Here is a 17,412-nt window from a genome sequence, read left to right as displayed (position 1 = left end):
GTCAGCTGGCCTCATGAGAGGCAGAGTGAAGACATCAGCTTTGAGAGAGATTAGAGCAGGGGTAAGCTTCATGGGATGAGCAAAATAATGTTGAAAGGTGGCAAGAGGGTAGCCTCTGGCAGCTTTTACCTTTGCCTGACTTATGTTCTAGAATGACCTGCGGTGGGGGGAGGAATCCCTTCTGGAGGTGATCTGGCTCTGTATGAGACAACAGAAGGTCAGTTTCTGCTGAGGCTCTTCTATTCTTGATTGACACCCCTATGTACTTCCTTAATTTCTACCTCTGTCATCTTAAAAAAATCTCTCACTGGCATTCCATGTCAGTGGAATTTGGGGCATTAAAGCTTGGAGCTTTCAGTGAAATCCTAAGGAAGGAGGCCATCCAGTTGTGCCCTTCACCATATTCCAGCCAAAGCCAGACTGTATCTCATTCATGCTTTCACTCATACTTCAAACATAATTACACACTCATTACATGCCAGACATTGATATGAAGACTACATAGCCTAGTGGGCAGAAAGACAATTACAAGGGCAACTGCCCTATAGTGTGGCAAGTGCAATGTGTGGAGGGGAATGGCTACATGAGCATAAATGTAGGAAATGAACTGAGACCTAGATGCTCAGGGAAAGCATCTTGGAGGAGGTAACAGAAGACAAGGAGGAAACAGATGGGGTTGAGGGTTGAGAGTGGGTGTGTGGCACAAGACAAGGGCATTTCAGACAGAGGAGCAAAATATGCAAGGATGTGGAAGAGAGAGGGCAGGTTACTTTTGGAAAATTATGATTTACTGTTGCTAGAGGTTAGTACAAGGCTTTTGGACACAGCAGTTAAGGCTTCTGCTTTGGAGGTTAGGACATTACCCTCCTGTTGCTTTGTATTTTGTCTGAGCATTTTGCCCCCTGGAGACCTCTTATAGTCCGGTTCCAATAGCTGTAGTTGTCAGGAAACCTCTAGGTCTCTAGACTGACAGTACCTTGACAATGAGTCCCTTGGAGTCCACCATCCAGATCTTCCTTGTAGCCTCCGCCTTGGGTACACCTTCTTTTTCCAGGGCCATGACAAGGAGGTGTGCGATGCCCATGGCTGCCTGGGAGGTACCATATGGTGGACGTTCAGATACAAGGCAGATAGCTGCTCAGCATTTATCAGATGCTTTACCAAGATCCTCTCTTCTCTGCACCTTTCCCCCTACTCCTTAAGGCCCAGTAAAGTCCTTGAGACACCCAAATGGTGTCCAGGCAGCTGCAGTTGTCATAAGATACCTTGATGGTTCCTCTTCTCTGAACCCCTAAACGCCTCCCTTTCTTCATGCTTCACCCATCATTCTCCTGATGGCACCTACCTCACCTGCACCTTGGAAAACAAACACATGATTGGAGAGCTTGTTCTTAGTGATTCGTAGAGCAGCCAGGATCCCTGCCACAGCGACGGAGGCTGTGCCTGCAACAGAGTACACTGAGGTCAGTCCCTGGCCACTGGCTTCCAATCTCTAAAAGAAGACCCTTGGGAGAGTTCCCCATGCCTAGAATGTGCAGCAGAACAAGCGACGTTCCTTGGCCTTACGGAAGTCAAATCTGTAGGCATGCTGGCTCTGGAGCAAGTGCACACCCTGTTTTGTAGCTAATTGTTCTTTTGAGAAACGGCTCCTGGATTGTTACTGGACCCTGGGAATGAGGATCAGATAGTCAGGTGCTGCTACTACCATCATTCATAAATGAAATGACAAGTATAAATTTAATAGAAGCCAAAAAGAAGTATGAGCCTCACAGAATAATTTGTTTAAGGGATAAATGGATAAAAAAACAAATTAAAAATGAGCCCATAAACTAGCCATGAGACATTAGGTGACCATGTGATCTAAGCTGCCTATCTTACCCACCAAGTCATAAGGTTGGTGTGCCCGGTAGCATACCATCATCAATGGCTTGAGGCCATCTGGAAGTACAAGTAAGTTGCATGAGCAGGTGGCTCAGACTCGTTTGACATCTTCTGCTGCTGCATGATTTCTTCTCTCTCAGTGCACACCTACAGCCTCACTAGGGATTCCTTATGACCAAGGAGAAAGAAGCGTGGGCTTGGTTTACAGATTATTCTTAATGATATACTGGGATCAATGGGAAGTTTAGGGCTGCAGCTTCACAGCCCCAATAAAAGGTAGCCCGAAAAGGTGATAGTGAGGAAAATATTCCCAATGGACGTGACTTAAAGTTGTAAATTTGGTTGTCCATTTTGGACCAAGAGATGGCTAGATCTACATTGATTCATGGGCAGTTGCTAGAGGTTTGGCTGATGGCCAGGGACTTAGAATAAAATAAATAGTAAGATTGGCGATGAAGAGGTGTGGGGAAGGGCTGTGTGGACGGACCTCTTGGGATAGATGTACAGTGTGAACATACTTGGGCCACATATGAACGTTCACCAAAGGGCATAATGAAATAGGTTCCCTCAATCAGGTGGAGAAAATGGCATGTCCTGTGTATGTTAGTCAGCGTTCTTCTCCCGCCATCCAGGGTTTACAAAATGAGTTTATGTACAAAGGAGCCATGGTGGCAAGGATGGAAGCTAAGCATGGACCTCCTCTCATCAAGGCTGACCTACTACTGCTACTGCTAAATGACTAACCTGTCAATGGCAGAGACTAATATGGAGCTCCTGGTATGGCACCATTCCCTGGGAGGACCATTTACCTGGCAGCAGGATGATTACATTGGATTCTTTCCATTATAAACAGGGGAGAGACTTATCTTCACTGGAATAAACAAATATTCTGGATATAGATTTTCTTTCTCTGTATATAATAATCTGCCAATGCCATAATCTGTGGATGTTTGGAATCTGTGGATGGCCTATTCACCATCCCAATATATTCCAGACAATGAGGCTCTAATCAAGGAATTCATTTCACAGTAATAGAAGTGAAGCAATAGGCTTATGTCCATGGAATTCAGTGGTATTACTAAGTACTCTTCCACTTAGGAGCAGCTGGCCTAACAGATTGGCAGAATGGGCTCCTGAAGACTTACTTAAGATTCAGTAGAGGTAACACCCCATGAAGCTGGTGAAGTTCTATCTTACAGGATGCAATATAGGATTTGACTTAGCAGACAATACATTGTGCTCTTTCTCCCGCAGCCAGAATACGTGGGTCTGGAAATCAAGGGGTTGAAGTGGAAGTGGTTCCTTTCACCATTTCACCTAATAACTCACTTGTAGAAACTTTGCTTCCTGTCTCCTCAATTTTGTGCTCTCTGGATTGGAGGTGTTGATTCCCATGACACAGATGTTTCTACAGCGTTCACAACATGGTTCTACCAAATTGATATCTGAGACTGCCCCTTGGCCATCTGGTGCTCTTTTTGCCATGAAACCAGGGGACAAAGAAAGACAGGATTACTTTACTGGCTGTGGTTATTCATCCTGATACTGATGGAAAACTGAGGACAGGAGGGATTAGGTCTAAGCCCAGGGGATCCTCTGGGGGTGTGTCTCAGTACTTGTATGCTCAATAGGAGATATGAATGAATAGTATTACAACAAAGGAGAGGTAGGACCACTGAGGATTCACCTTCAGAAATAAAGGTTTGGCTTATCCCACCAAAAAGTCCCAGACAACTGAGGTCCTGCCTGAGGACAAGAAAGAAAACAGGGTGATGGAAAGGCTAGGAGAAGAGGAAGGAACGCTTTTTCCAGCATTATGCCTGCCTTGTAAGATTGCCGGGTAAAATGTAGGACATGTAAATTTGAATTTTTGATAAACAACAAATAACTTTTCTTTTTTTAGTGTATGTCCCATGCAATATTAATATAAATATTCTAAAAAATTATTCATTCCTTATCTGTAATTCAAATTTAAGTAGGCATGCTGCATTTTCATCTTGCTAAATCAGTAAACTCCACAGCCTTGGCTTTCCACTTCCACAGCAACAGATTGTTCTGTTGAGTTGAATCCAGAAGCACTCTGTCCATCACTTGCGGAACGAGCCTTGTAGCGCACCCGTCAGAGATACCAATACTAGCTGGCTGTCACCTGGTCTTCCTTTTTACTCTATAGGCTCCGGGCTGGGAGCAGGTCCTTAGGGCTTTTCATTTTTTAAATACATAATAAGCAGGACTTTGTACTAAGTCTTTTCTGCTAAAGCAACTGGTGTAGACCATACCTGATAGAGAGTTCACAGTAAAGTAATCACACGGGCAGTGGTAAGCCTCCATGATAGTCAAAGAAAAGAAGTTACATGGGGACAGCTTATGGGTTGTTGACGTTGCACAAATCAAAGTAACTGATGTCATCCAAGGCTGGTGAGGGAGGAGTGAAAAGTAAAAAGTTGCAGCATAAATTGTATTTTAAAATGCCAAAAAAAAAAAAATAAATAAAATAAAATAAAATGCCACAAACTTTTTTGGAAAACTCTTTCCCAATATAGAACAAAGGCATAACATGTTCGTGCCCTTTCACCTCATACTTCGACTCCTGGGAATCTATGTATGGAAAAATCCACCACGCATGTCCTAGGATATTTATGATGGTGTTATTTATAATGCAGAATGACTGGAAATAACTTAAACATCTAACAAAGGAGTGACGGTTAAGTAGAAGCTAATGTGGACACTCAGAATGTACTGCAGCCGTTTAAAATAATCATGAAGATGGGGCAGCAGAGAAAATGCTATTAAGTTAGTAGCTAATGTCAGATATTGCTCTAAGTGTTTTATGTGTCTAACTATAAAGACATTTATTTGTTTAATCCTACCTATTATCACCCTCATTTCTCAGCCTGAGAAAATGAAGTACAGAGTCGTTTGATGAGTTGTCCAAGATTAAATAACAGAGTGAGGATTTGAAGGGTATCAGGGAATCCTGGGGAATCAGGCACAAGGCCTTGACATTAGACAATGCTTCACTGGGTTAGCTGGAAGGAAGAGAACCTTAAAAGGTCTACATATCATGATTCTAGTTGTAATGAAACACGCACTGAGAATCTGGAAGGAATAACAGAATATTAAAGGTTTGCAGAGTGGGAATATGAATGAATTTTCTCTTCACTCTTTCCAGTTATCTACGGGATTTGTATTTTATAGCTCTGGGGATGGGCCTTCTCCCAGAATATAGGCTGGATTTGTGCCTGGCTTAGAGGCCATGTGTTGGGCCAAGACAGGGGGCACATGAAACAGCCGGAGGCTAATAAGTACATGCTCATCGTGGACCTCAGAAGGCAGGACCTGATGGGGGGAACACAGAAGGAGGGGTGCAGGCTCTCCAGCCTTCACATAGGAATGGCCTGGAGGGTTGCTAAAGTGCCACAGGGTCCCACGGCCTGGGCTGAGGACTACTGGGGGGCTTTCCTGACATTCTCCTAAGGGTCCCCAAGGAGCTCACAGTGCAGGTGTGGAAGACCGTGTACCATGCTAGGCACTTGTGGAAGAGGACTCAAACATGGTCCCTGCCTCTGGGGAACTCCCTATTTACCAAAGTTTGGGCATGAATAGCTGTTACATAATCAGTAGTCAGAGGTCATTATTTAGAATTCGTTGCCTTCATTTTATGTCTTAAGCATCAATTAGGTATTGGACTCTGAGTTACCAAGGATACCATTGGTAGCAAAATAGGTTCCTTCCTGCTTAGTAAAGAAAGTGTTAACTGCAAGTATAACTTTATAAGGAAAGTGTAACCAGTATTAACTGATTACAAGTGTGATGACAACCATGAAGAAGGTGTTTACGATATGCCTCTTGTTAGTTCACGGATAGAAAAGTCTATTGTCAGCATCGACCCCCTTTTGCTTCATGCCTCCCCACATACTCCATGCAATGGGTGCATTACTGCTCATTCCTGAACACGTTGTGTCTTTCTCCCCTCCTGTGCTTTGCCCAGCTCTTTACCATCTATAGGACCTTCTGCAGTTCATTATTGATTCCTTAAGACCCAGCCCACAGGATCTCCTCTGCCAGACATCCTCTGTTTTCTCCAGCCAGGCAGCCTTAACCTCTCCTTCTCTGCCCAAATCTACTTTTGATTTAACCCAAATATAAAGAGAGGCTGTATCATGGCCAGGCTCAGAACTGTACTGTGTTCAAAAGGAATACCATGCTGACACTCAAGAAAGCATCAAAAAACAATTTAAGTAATTATTTGAAGGTAGTAAGAATTGCACGGTATGACCCTCCTCCAAATTCCTAAACACCCTGGCCTATGATATGTCCACTTATTGCATCAGCTACTCCCCATTTCCATCTTTCTGCAAACAACTTTGTGCAAACTCCACACATCCTACTCTTTGGCTCCCAAGAGCCACTTTCATTTTAGTTCTACTGGGTCAGAGTCTGTATTTCAAAAGATCTTCAGATGATGTATATGCATGCCCGTTTAAGCCTGAGATGTACCGAACTAGATGGCTTCTCTAGGTGAAGTACTGGTTTTCTTCCACTGGATAGAGAGGGGGTTTTCAATTCATCTGATTCTATTTCAGGCCATCTTCTGCCTCCTGAAAAGAGTAGCTGTGCAAGACATGCGCCGCCAGATGGCGCCAAAGATATTCCATCAGAGAATCCCAAAGACACCCCCCCACCTCCACCCCTCCCCATGGCCTGATGGGTCCTTTCCTTCTCAGAGGCCAAGGCTCAACTGTGGTTAGAACCTACAAGCCCAACAATTGGGCTTAGCTGCAGAAATTCAGTGCTGGGTGGGGACTGGAGAGAAAGGCTTACAACAGATGAGGGAACTGTCGCCCCGTCGGAAGCAAAGCAGGAACACCAGGGTGCTACTTCCTGCCCTTTGTGGTCTCTGAGGCTCAGCCACCCTCTCCTGACTCGGGACTTGAAGGCAGCAGGAAGGGCATGATGGGCTTTCCTTGGGGGAGAACTGAAGGGTGGGGGTAGTGGAAGTAGAAGGAAGTGACCTTAGGCAGGAGATGTCAATGATTCTGGAAAGGGTGGAGAACACAAAACAATAGAAAATCTGATAGGAAAGAATGTAACACTTCCATGAAAGGGTTCAAGGGCAACTGCCATCTATTGATCACTCTCCTCGCGACCTTGACTCTGTGCTAGGTGTGTGTTTAGCTCTATTTGCTCATTTAATCTTCACAACAACTCTACCAAGCAGGTATTAGGAGACCCCGTTTTCCCCCCTCTCAGAGGTGGAAAGTGAGGTTCAAACAATCAGGAGAGAACTTCTAAATCCTCTTCCAAGTCTAGAAACCCTCCAAGGTCCTCACACTTGCCTTTCCTCCTGTTACCACCGATGGGCCATCCCCGCTCCTTGCTAAAGCCACCTCCAGGTATGTGCCAGATCCCATCTGTTTTGCCCACTCAAGGAATTTGTCTCATAATCCTCTCTCTCTCTCTCTCTCTCTCTCTCTCTCTCCTCTCTCTCTTTTGTATCCTCTATTTCTCTTCTGCTGGATCACCGCCATCAACGTACAAATAGGTCCTCAAGCTCCCACCTTTGGAAGGCTTTGTCTTGACTCTGTATAGTCTCACCCTATTTCTTATTTGTAAAGAGCTGAATATACTTGTCACCTCTTTTTTCCTTTTTCCTCCCTAAAACCCAGTCCAATCAAGCAACTGCCCCCACCTCTTGGCAAGGTCACCCTTTGGGAAACTCTCTCTGCCCTTGGCTCCTGGAGCCCCACACTCCTGCTCTCCTCTCTGGGATCCTCCTCTGAGGCCAGCCTGTGAAGTGGCAAGTTACCTGATTACAGAACAACATTCAAGAGACAAAACAGCAGTTCTGGAGCAGCCCTATCTTATAAAGTCTGGCAAATAAAGTTATCTCATCGTTGACTTTCATTTTGGGTAGCTCTTGGGTAAAGTGTTAGGGATTCAAAAGTGGAGAGGAAGCAAACAGTTTAGCTTTCTGGAGGTAGCCACCTGGAGAAGCCCAGGGCTCCGGGGAGGTTGTTGAACCTGGCTGGTGCTCATGAATGCCATGGGCCATCCAAACTGTGACTGGGTGTTTCCCATTCTCGATGAAAGAAAAACAAGCTTTCCTTTCCAGAGGGAGCTTTCCATAATTACATTTCCTGTAAACTGAGTATTAGAGGTTGTACATTCAGGAAACAGCACAACAGGACAAGCTGAAAAGGTAGTTTCTAATGGTCACGTTTGACAAAGTTAAAGGACCCTTCATGCTGAACAACAGATTACTGGAGGAAAGGGAAGAATTAGCCAGTTTTCAGGTGAGGTACAACTGCTGTCCCACATGGGGACAAGGGCACGGGGTTAGGCTTGGTCAGGGTCCATTCATGGTGGCCTTGGAGGCCTGGGGCCATGTGGGGACTGTGTGTCCTACACTTCAAGGCCAGGCCCGCTCCTACCTTCCCCATCATTCATTGTCCATTAGTGTCTGTACTGGGTGCCTGTTCTGGGCCTTCAGTACACCAGGCCTTGGGTATAGAAGGGTGAATAAAACAGTCGGTTTGTAGGTAGTTAACAGCACATATGTTCAGAAAATTCAAGTTCCCCTTATTGGATACAGCCAAAGCCCTCTAGGCTACTTCAGCCCTATTTCTGTGTCATGGGAGAATTTTCTGGAATCCCTAGACTCTATAGAAGGCAGTTCCTGGCCCATGCAGAAGATGGGTTAGACCAACTCTGACACAATTTGGGAGGAACCAGAGGGAATAATTACCATCTTGTTGGCTTCTTTGAGGTTTTACCTGATGTAACACACTAATGAGAAGTCACAGGAGCCGGGAGCAGATACAAGAGACCCACAAGAAACTCAGGGCTAGAGATAGCCCTGTTAAGTGAAGAACAGTCAGAAAACACAGGACTTCATAGGAAAAAAAGAAAAAAAAGAAAGGCTGTGGAGAGAAGGTTGAAGAGGCCAGGGAGGCTTCATGATGAGGGAGAGAGATTGGAAGGGCCAGGAATGCTGCTCCATGTGTGTGGTGGTGCAGGGGAGGGGGCTGAAGCCCCTAAGAGCCGGAAATAGCTCTTGGTGTCTTGTAAACAGGAAAAACCAGCTGGACAAAGTCTTCAGAGCTTGGCCATTCCTTCCCATCTGCCCCTTCGGTATCATGACATCTGAGCTCTGGGGAACTCTGAGGCATTCTGCAAAAGGGGTAACTCCTAGGTCTGAGGAAGGGTGGGGTTAGCCAGACCCCTGTGGGACGAGCTTGGTCCTGGGCGTGGTACCCTGGAGGAGGTGAGGCTTGAGCCTTTAAGGACACACAGATGTTAGTCAAGAGAAGAGGAGAACTCTAGGCAGAGGGACCAGCATATTCAAAATCACAATTGGCAGAAAATTCATAGAATGGGGAGGAAGTCAATGGGCTAGAAGAATAGAGTGTATGTGGGAAGTGGGCAGAGGTCCTGCCTCTCTTCTCAGGCTTGCCCACTCCTGTGCTCACACGGACCTCTCTCCTCCCGTCCACCCAGCCTCTCTGTCTTTGGGTATCAGCCCTCCTTCCCTCCCTCTCACACGTATGTGTCAGGAGCCTACTATGCCTCAGAGGTACTCATACTAGGTACCAGAAGTGAGTACTACTGCCTGCCTGTCCCTGCCTGTCCCTATGACAACCTGGTGCCACAAACAGGGATAATGATGGAAACACCTCGCAGTGAATCAGTGTAGGCCAACCCGAGTCGGTGATGGCTTTTTCAAAGCATCCTGGTCGTCTGTCAGCACTGGCTGATTATCATTCCTGGCTGTTGATACTCTCATGTCCATTTTGCGGATAAAGAAAAGAAGACTGTGAGGATTTAAGCCATTTGGCCAAAGCACAAAGCAGAAAAATGGGGATTCAGACCTTGGCTTGTCTCAATCCAAGGCCTGACTGTTAAGTACTCTGACTCACAAGTTAAAACTTGAAAGCCTGAGAGGGTGATGACGGCCTGACATAGCACATGGCACCCTGACAGGCCATCTGGTTCCGGGGATGTGCTGGGACCTGGGAGCAGTGCAGGTCCAGGGCAGGCTGATGGGGCAGGAGGATGCTCTGGAACAGACAAGCCGGCTAGACTTTCGTGTCCTTGGCCACACGGTGTGAGCAGCTAGCAGTGGGGGCCGGAGGCCCAAGGTCACTAAGCCAGCAGCATCCTGGATCTGGCTCCCGGGAAAGGATGCAGCTGGCCTGTCCTCCTGCATGACCACTCTTGTTGCCGTTCCCCTTCCAGGTCTCTTTCTCCTCCCCTAAGGGCAGGGATGCTTCTCTGGTTCCTACTGAAACAACTAGACACCTGAGGCCCTGCCTCTTCCAAATTCCTGAAGAGCCTGCCAGCAGTAGCCAGTGCATGAGCAGCCCTGCTCACTGAGAACCGGCCTGGGGTGGCTGAGGCTCTCGTGAGTCAGCAGGGGTGGGGGCAGAGGAGCCTGCTGGCAGCCTTGGGGGCACCGGGCCCTTCCAGCACTGGGGCTGCAGGGGCCCCACCATGTGGGCAGCCCTGTGGGGTTGCAGAGTCCCAGGTGAGTGCTCCAGCAGCCTGGCCACAAGACAGTTCCAGTTGTGTGCCAGAGCTCCTGCTCAGCTCCAGGCCTGGTCCTGCCCTCACGGAGCACAGTCTGGGGGGACCCTGAAGCCTTTAGTCATATCTTCCTTGTTCCACCAAGGATGCGATGCTGGGCTGGTATTCAGAGCAGGCAGCGTGGCCCCTGTCTCGTTTTCCAGTCCCTACCATGTGTGTGGTTCCAGGCAGATTGTGATGATGAGTCCTCCTGGGGTGGGCTGGGTCTGTCCCCAGCAACCACCTGTGACTTGTTGTTGGTGTCTGTTTACCACTGTCATGCCTCCTTCTCTTTTGCCTGCCTCTCTTCCTCCTCCTCCTTTCTCCAACTCTCTTCAATTCTGCATGTGGATGTTTCTATTTTTGAGCATGGTTATATAGTTTTAGATTTCATTTCTCTTTACTTTGTACTTGGAGGTGAAAGGGGCCAATTCTAGCATGAGCTTAACACCTTCTATGTTGTCCCATGAATCCTAGAATTCCTCACCTGTCTCCTGATTGCCCACTTAGCACTGAGAACACACATCAGAGGCTTCTGGAGCTGGTTCCCCATCAGTAACCAGCTGGTGATGGGGGTGGGGGGGAGGTGTAGCGAGTGGTGGTGAGCCCCTTCCCCTCTCTGGGCCTCCTCTTTGGTCTGTAAACTGGGGGAGTTGACTGAACGGATGGGGAAGATGGGAGCAGCAGGCTGCTGGAGCCCAGTGACACCCCCAGTCATGTGGGATCTGGGATTTAATTCTTAGCAAGCAGACTCGCTGCACTGCCTCCCACATGCAGGGAACAGGCAGCCCGATGTCACAGAGACGGAGAACTCTGAGTTCTGAGTCAGAAATAACCAGGTTCTAGTCCCACCTTGTGCCTGTCTGGCTATATTACCTGGAGCAAAAACTAACCCTTGAACTTCAGCTTCCTTACCAGTGACGAGGGACAGCTGTGCAGCCTCCCTGGAGGGGTAGGGGCTATTTCGAAGAAGTTGTGAGATCATGTGGATGAAAAACACCTTTCACATCTGAAGTTCTGTGTACATGCAAAATGGTATTATTTGGCACAGCTTGGGCTCCCTGGGAAGCAGATTCTGAGACATGTGGAGTGTTCAGGATGTTATCAAGAAATGCCCTTGGGATCAGCACCTATGGAAGGGGGGGCGGGAGCAGGATGCAGAGGAGAAGCGGGGCTGTGATGGAGTCCCTAAAGCCCCAGCCAACCCTGAGGGGGAGCTCTGGAGTTAAAATGTCCCCTCCAAGTTGTCCTACACTGGGCCAAGATGGCTGGGCTTTTATATTCCCTCATCACTGGGTGAGGGCATCTGTGGCAGGACAGGGCCTTGGGGGGCAGGGGGTGCTCTGTAGCTGAGCCGCTCTGCCTCATGCAGCTGACAGCCCGCCAGCAGTTGGGACAAGTCTTGCCTTTCTTTCAGATTTTGTTTATTTACTTGACTGAGAGTGTGTGAGAGCACAAGCAAAGGGAGCAGCAGGCAGAGGGAGCGGGAGAAGCAGACTCTCTGCTGAGCAGGGAGCCTGATGCGGGGCTCGATCCCAGGACCCGAGATCATGACCTGAGCTGAATGAAGGCAGATGCTTAACCTACTGAGGCACCCAGGTGCCCTGGGACAAGTCTTTTCTTGAAGGAAGATCCAGGTGGTGTGCCGCCATGCCCACCTCTCTACGATTGTTAGAGGGTCATACGTAACAGGTCAGGCTGTCCTGATCAAAGACTTACAGAGATCCTGACATTCTGGTACTATTTGCTTGATCCTGTTACACATTTTAGATTAAGGACTTTAGTCTTTAATTTCTGAGAAAAGAATGGGAAATTCCTTTGCTATCTGCTGTGGGGGTCCAGAAGACTATTCCATCTGGCTTTGCCTGGGAGCGAAATAGACTCTGCTGGAACTGGCTATAAAGAGGAAACAAAACCACGGAATTTAACAATGAGTTGATTTGATTAAAAATGCTAGAAAAAAAATGCTACGTGTGTGTATAAATGAGGGTACACACGTGTAAAGATGTATATGCATCTGAGTGTGGGGGCATTTCTCTGTAAGGATGTGCATGGTGACCTGGACAACAGAGGGGCTGCAGGGGCAAGTGTCCACAGGAGCCAGGGCCACAGGAATTGGTGGGTGTGCTTATGAGAATGTCAATTTGTGTATGTGACTTCATTCATTCATTTATTCATTAATTCATTCTCCCAATATTTATGAAGCATCTATCGTGTGCCAGGCACTTTACTGGGAACTGGGGAATGAGAATAGATGACACAGTTTCTGCTTCTGGAAGCTTATTGTCTCCTGGGGAGACAGACAACTCAGTGGGGGTACCTGGGTTACAGTGTGGTAAGAGAACTAACAGGGGAGCACTGTGGGAGCTCCCCGTGGGTACCCAAATCAGACTGGGGGAGCAAAGCCTGGTGCGAGGCCCTCCCTGAGACAGGAAATCCTTAGCTGAGTCCAGAAGGCTGAGTAGGAGTTACTGAGGCAAAGGTGATGGGGAGGGAGTGGGGAGCAGAACTTTCACATGCAGAGAACTGACAAGGAGGGAGGTCAGAGGACAGAGAAGTGGGTGGGGGTGGGGGTGGGGCACCAGTAGGCAGATTCCCGAAGCCTTACACTTCTGAGGGAGAGTGTGAACCTGCTCATGAAGAGGGAGCCGAGAGCCATGGTTTGATCTTAGACATGCTCTGTGGCAGCAGCCGGGGGCAGTGGAGGCAGATAGGTGCAGGGCCCGGATGTGTCCCTGTGCCCATGTTTATGAGGATGTACACACATGACTGCGTGTGTGTGTGTGTGTGTGTGTGCACGTGCGTGCGCGGTGCACATCTGGAGTCTGCACCAGGTGTGATGCCCACATGGACTTGTTTTCCACTTCCACCTTCTGGCCTTGGCAGCCCAGTGGGCCCAGGGGGATGGCTGTCCTGCTGCTGACTCATGAGTGAGGGCCATGACAGGGGCATCGGTCAGGGGCCAGCCAGCAGGTGTTTCCTCGAGGGCCGCAGTCACACCCCGCCGTCCACGGGGCTAACAGTGAGGTGACCGGCCTGCGGGCAGGGAGTGAATGCTTCCCACCGCCAGCTGGTGCTCCTGGACCGCACTGCCCTGACTGTGCAGAGTGCCCCACATCTCTGGGTGAGGCTGGGCTGGCAGCCAGTGCCTGTCCCAGGCCCCTACATCTGGGGGGACACAATCCCCTGGGCCGGGGGGTTGCCATGTGTCAGCTTTCCCTTACTGGGTCACCTCTCTCTTCTACTCACTCTTCAAGTGCTGAAGTCATGTATTTTGATCTTAATTGTCTAATAATATGCTTAACTGTGCAATCCTGCCTCTTGACAATTTATGACCAATTAAAAAAATATTTATCACATTTCTTTACCTCTTAATGGGGGCCACAGGAAAGGAAGGGGCCTTTGGTTTTGAAATAGCATAAGGTCTAGGAACGGTATAGTGAGTGATTATGAACTCAGAATTTAGAGTCCAAATTTCAACTCTACACTTACTTTTTATGTAAGTTACTTATTCTCTCTGTGCCTGTTTCTTCATTCCTAAGACAGGGATGATAAAATCTCATATGATTAAAAGTGTCAAGTCCTTAGGACAGTGCCGGGTGTACAGTAAATATTCAGCTCTAAACCTTAGCTATTATTATCTGGGTTTGAATCCTCTAGGTTTAACCCTAACTCATCTGGTGAAATGTAACCGTTTCAGCTCTCATCTGCAAAAATGAAGGGTTGGCCAATCTTTTACTCCCAAGGACCAACACCTGTCCCCCCCCCCCCGAAACTTGTTCTTGTTCTGACATGTGTCTTTGGTTTTAAAAGATTTTGCTTGCCAAACTTCATTTGTTAAACAGTAACCTATATGTCCTCATGTTTCTCCTGAGCTTTATAAAATACTAGGAATAGCTCCCAATGCTCTTACCGAGAATGCTGAGATCAGGAGAGTTGATATGTGAGGGGACCCCCAGCCTCCAACCTCCAGTTTCATATACTGGCATTTCCACAGTAAGAAGGAGGTACCTTCAGACACTTCTGGTCCATAGCACAGATTACCCAGTTGACCCCGACCTAGAAGGTGCTTCCCATTGGCTTTTGGAGTGCCCTGGGGCCCTGGTGTCAATGTCTTTCATAGTTATCATTCTGAATAGCACACAATCAAGCCAAGTTAAGAGAAGGGACTGACCGTCCTGATTCTCTGACAAGGCTACACCTAGTGTTTGGAAAATCCAAGAATGAGTCACTGTGGCTGGTGAAGGCCATTTTTATGGTGATTGATGCTTTAGTCTGATGAGTCCTATGTGCTAGTACTTTCCATATATTAGCTCTTTAAATTTTCATAATAATCTTCCAAGGCAGTTCTTCTCATCCCTAATGACTAGATGATACAACTACAGCTCGAGTTCAAGTGATTAGGCCAAGTTCAACCAGCTAGAAAATGATAGCTTTGGTTAGTATTTCTCTCAGATATTAAATCACGTAATTCTTACTTTCCTTGGAAGCAGTAATGATGTCCATTTTATAGGTGAAGAAGCTGAGGCCAAGCAAAGTTAAGGGACTTCTCCCAAGTCAGAGGGCTACGAATCAGCCAAGTGGGAGTTGAATCCAACATGAATGCTCTTTTCCACAGCTCCTGGCAGCAGACTAGCTAGGGGGTGCCCCCATTCTGGCACCCAGCACGGCCTGTGAGAAGGCATCAGTCCTCAGTGGCTTGGTCAGGTGGGGCGAAACTTACCTTGGATGTCATCATTGAACATGCAGTACTTGTTGCGGTATTTGTTGAGCAGACGGAAGGCATTGGCATTGGCAAAGTCTTCAAATTGGATGAGGCAATTTATTCCAAACCTGTGGGAAGGGAAAGGAAAAAACTCATGATTGCCTCCCCACGGCTAGTCCCTGGCAGATCCCAGCCTGCCCCGGGGAGTGGGGAGGCACAGGCTAGGACGTAGTAGGGGTGGTACGGCTCATGCACCAAGGGTTTTGCTACCTGGCTGGCTCCTGGATTCCTGGGCTCTGCCTGGCCCATTATGATTGGGGATTGGGAAGGGAAAGAGTAGGAACAGCGGGCTTGGTGGTCAGCTAAGCCCATATCCCGGTCTCTAATGTAGGCTGGTGGCTACCATGCGCAATGGATGGCAGACCTGGAGGGGTGATGGGAAGACTGAAATGGGGCCATCTGAAATCCCAGCAGGAAGCTCACTACCCACCCAAGTGCATGCAGAGACCCCGACTCCCCATCCACTGGGGCCTAGAGAGCCTCTGCATCCTGCAAATATCTCCCAGGGTGGGTCCTGAGATCTGGAGCTCCTCCAGTAGAGACACTTCTGGATTTAGGCATTATGTCCTGCTAAGATGCAAGGAAGGTTGGCAAAGGCCACTACACAATGCTGGTGTCATCTACTAACACCTTGATAAGGGTGTTTACCAATTTGCAAGTTACTACCCAAGTATCAGTTCATGAGTTCAAAATACAGAGCCCCAGGCTCATCTGCCAGAGTCTCACTCAGTGAGTTTGAGGCAGGGCTTGGGAATGTACCTTTTCCCCTCCAGCTTCACTGTGGTATAACTGACAAATAAAAATCATACATTTAAGATGTGCAGTGGGATATTGTGATATATGTATACATTGTGAAATGATGACCACCCCAGACTGGATTCTGACAGTCGAGAGAGCTCTGAGAAATACTGCCTGGCTGGGTGAAGACAATGCCCACTAAGCTGTTTGATGTGCCTTATTCAAAATCCAGGCTACAACTGACCCCTAGATTTCAAGGTCAGGGAAAAGTTTGTATTTCCTACAAAATGACGGTGATCGTAACCCATTTTTCCTGTTGACATTGTGAGAAAGCTGAGAGCTCAGTTTTCTGCTCCTGTGCTGCAGGCAACCTCAGCTCGGCCTTTCTGCACACACCCTTCCCCTTACTCCATTCTTGCTTTTGATCCTCATTTTGATAGTTTTGTTGTATTGTGCCTTTTACTGGAAATAAGCATGACACAAATTATTAAAAATTACCTAATACACAGACATACGTACATGGGTCCATTTGTTTTTACAGTATCGGTGCTCACGTTCACTGACAAAAAGTGCCCTTACTGATCAGCCAGGAGTGTTGGGGCATGAGATGGGGAGAAGGCGTCTGCCCCTCCCAGCCTGGTGTGAACCAGAGGCCTAGGACCAGTGTGGGACCAGCTGTGGAAAGAAAGACCTGCTAGAAAATGTGGGTGGGGCACACACCTGGCGGGCTTCCTGTGTTATTGGGGCATCTTTCCCATGAGGCTGGTGGCAATGAGGGGTGAGTAGTACTGAATTAGCCCAGAAACATCTTTTTTGACTTCATAATTTTGTGCATGGATTATACTGCACAGTAAAAAATCCAGTGGCAGATAAATATTTGCTCCTGTCATGGTCCTTCCAGAACCTTAATGAGTTGAAGCTGGTGGTGGGAGGACTTGTAGGTAGGTGGGTTCATGTCTCAGGGGCAGAAATGGACAGTCTGTTATTAACGGTGCTGGGCATGGGTCAGCAGACTTGTGCACCTGACCTGGCTCTGAGGGGTCTGACACCTGTCACTTCACTCTTCAGTTCTGCCTCAGTTTTCCATCTGTCAATGGGCCAGTAATATCTGCCTGGCTAACTTCGGTGGGCATTTGTGAGGATGAAAAGCTGGGGTGATTTTTGCACCATGAAGTGCTAAACACATGTGTCATCTTGACCACAATTCTTATTTACAGTCACAGAGCTAGTGCCATTTGGGGTGACGAGGGGGGCTCACTATATGTCTGGACCCACCATCCATCCCCCTTTTCCTTATACAGTGAATAAAACTGAAAAAGAAAACCTCCTATGCGCAAATATAATGCTATTCTTGCTGAGCCAAAATTTACTGTGATTTTTTTTTCCAGGGTGTGAATTTCAAGTATTTGGATTGGGGTTAGGGGGACAGAATGTCTTTGGTTGCTGGTGACATTTTGCTATAT

General features: G+C 47.6%; 1 protein-coding gene across 5 annotated transcripts in view; it reads right to left on the bottom strand.

Moving 5' to 3' along the window:
• Window positions 1-17,412, bottom strand: part of ME3 (malic enzyme 3) — a 293,266-nt gene that overhangs the window by 7,306 nt on the left and 268,548 nt on the right. For all 5 annotated transcript variants that reach the window (XM_038568363.1, XM_038568360.1, XM_038568364.1 and 2 more), the window contains exons 7-9: window positions 15,170-15,279; window positions 1,346-1,443; window positions 977-1,090 (exon numbers count right to left, since the gene is read on the bottom strand). In XM_038568363.1, coding sequence (XP_038424291.1) covers window positions 977-1,090; window positions 1,346-1,443; window positions 15,170-15,279 — 322 coding nt within the window. The remainder of the gene's footprint in view (window positions 1-976; window positions 1,091-1,345; window positions 1,444-15,169; window positions 15,280-17,412) is intronic.

This window comes from Canis lupus, chromosome 21 (genome assembly GCF_011100685.1).
Source record: "Canis lupus familiaris isolate Mischka breed German Shepherd chromosome 21, alternate assembly UU_Cfam_GSD_1.0, whole genome shotgun sequence".
NCBI lineage: Eukaryota > Metazoa > Chordata > Mammalia > Carnivora > Canidae > Canis > Canis lupus.
Note: the sequence above shows the minus strand (reverse complement) of the source record. Positions and strands in the feature narration are given on the sequence as shown.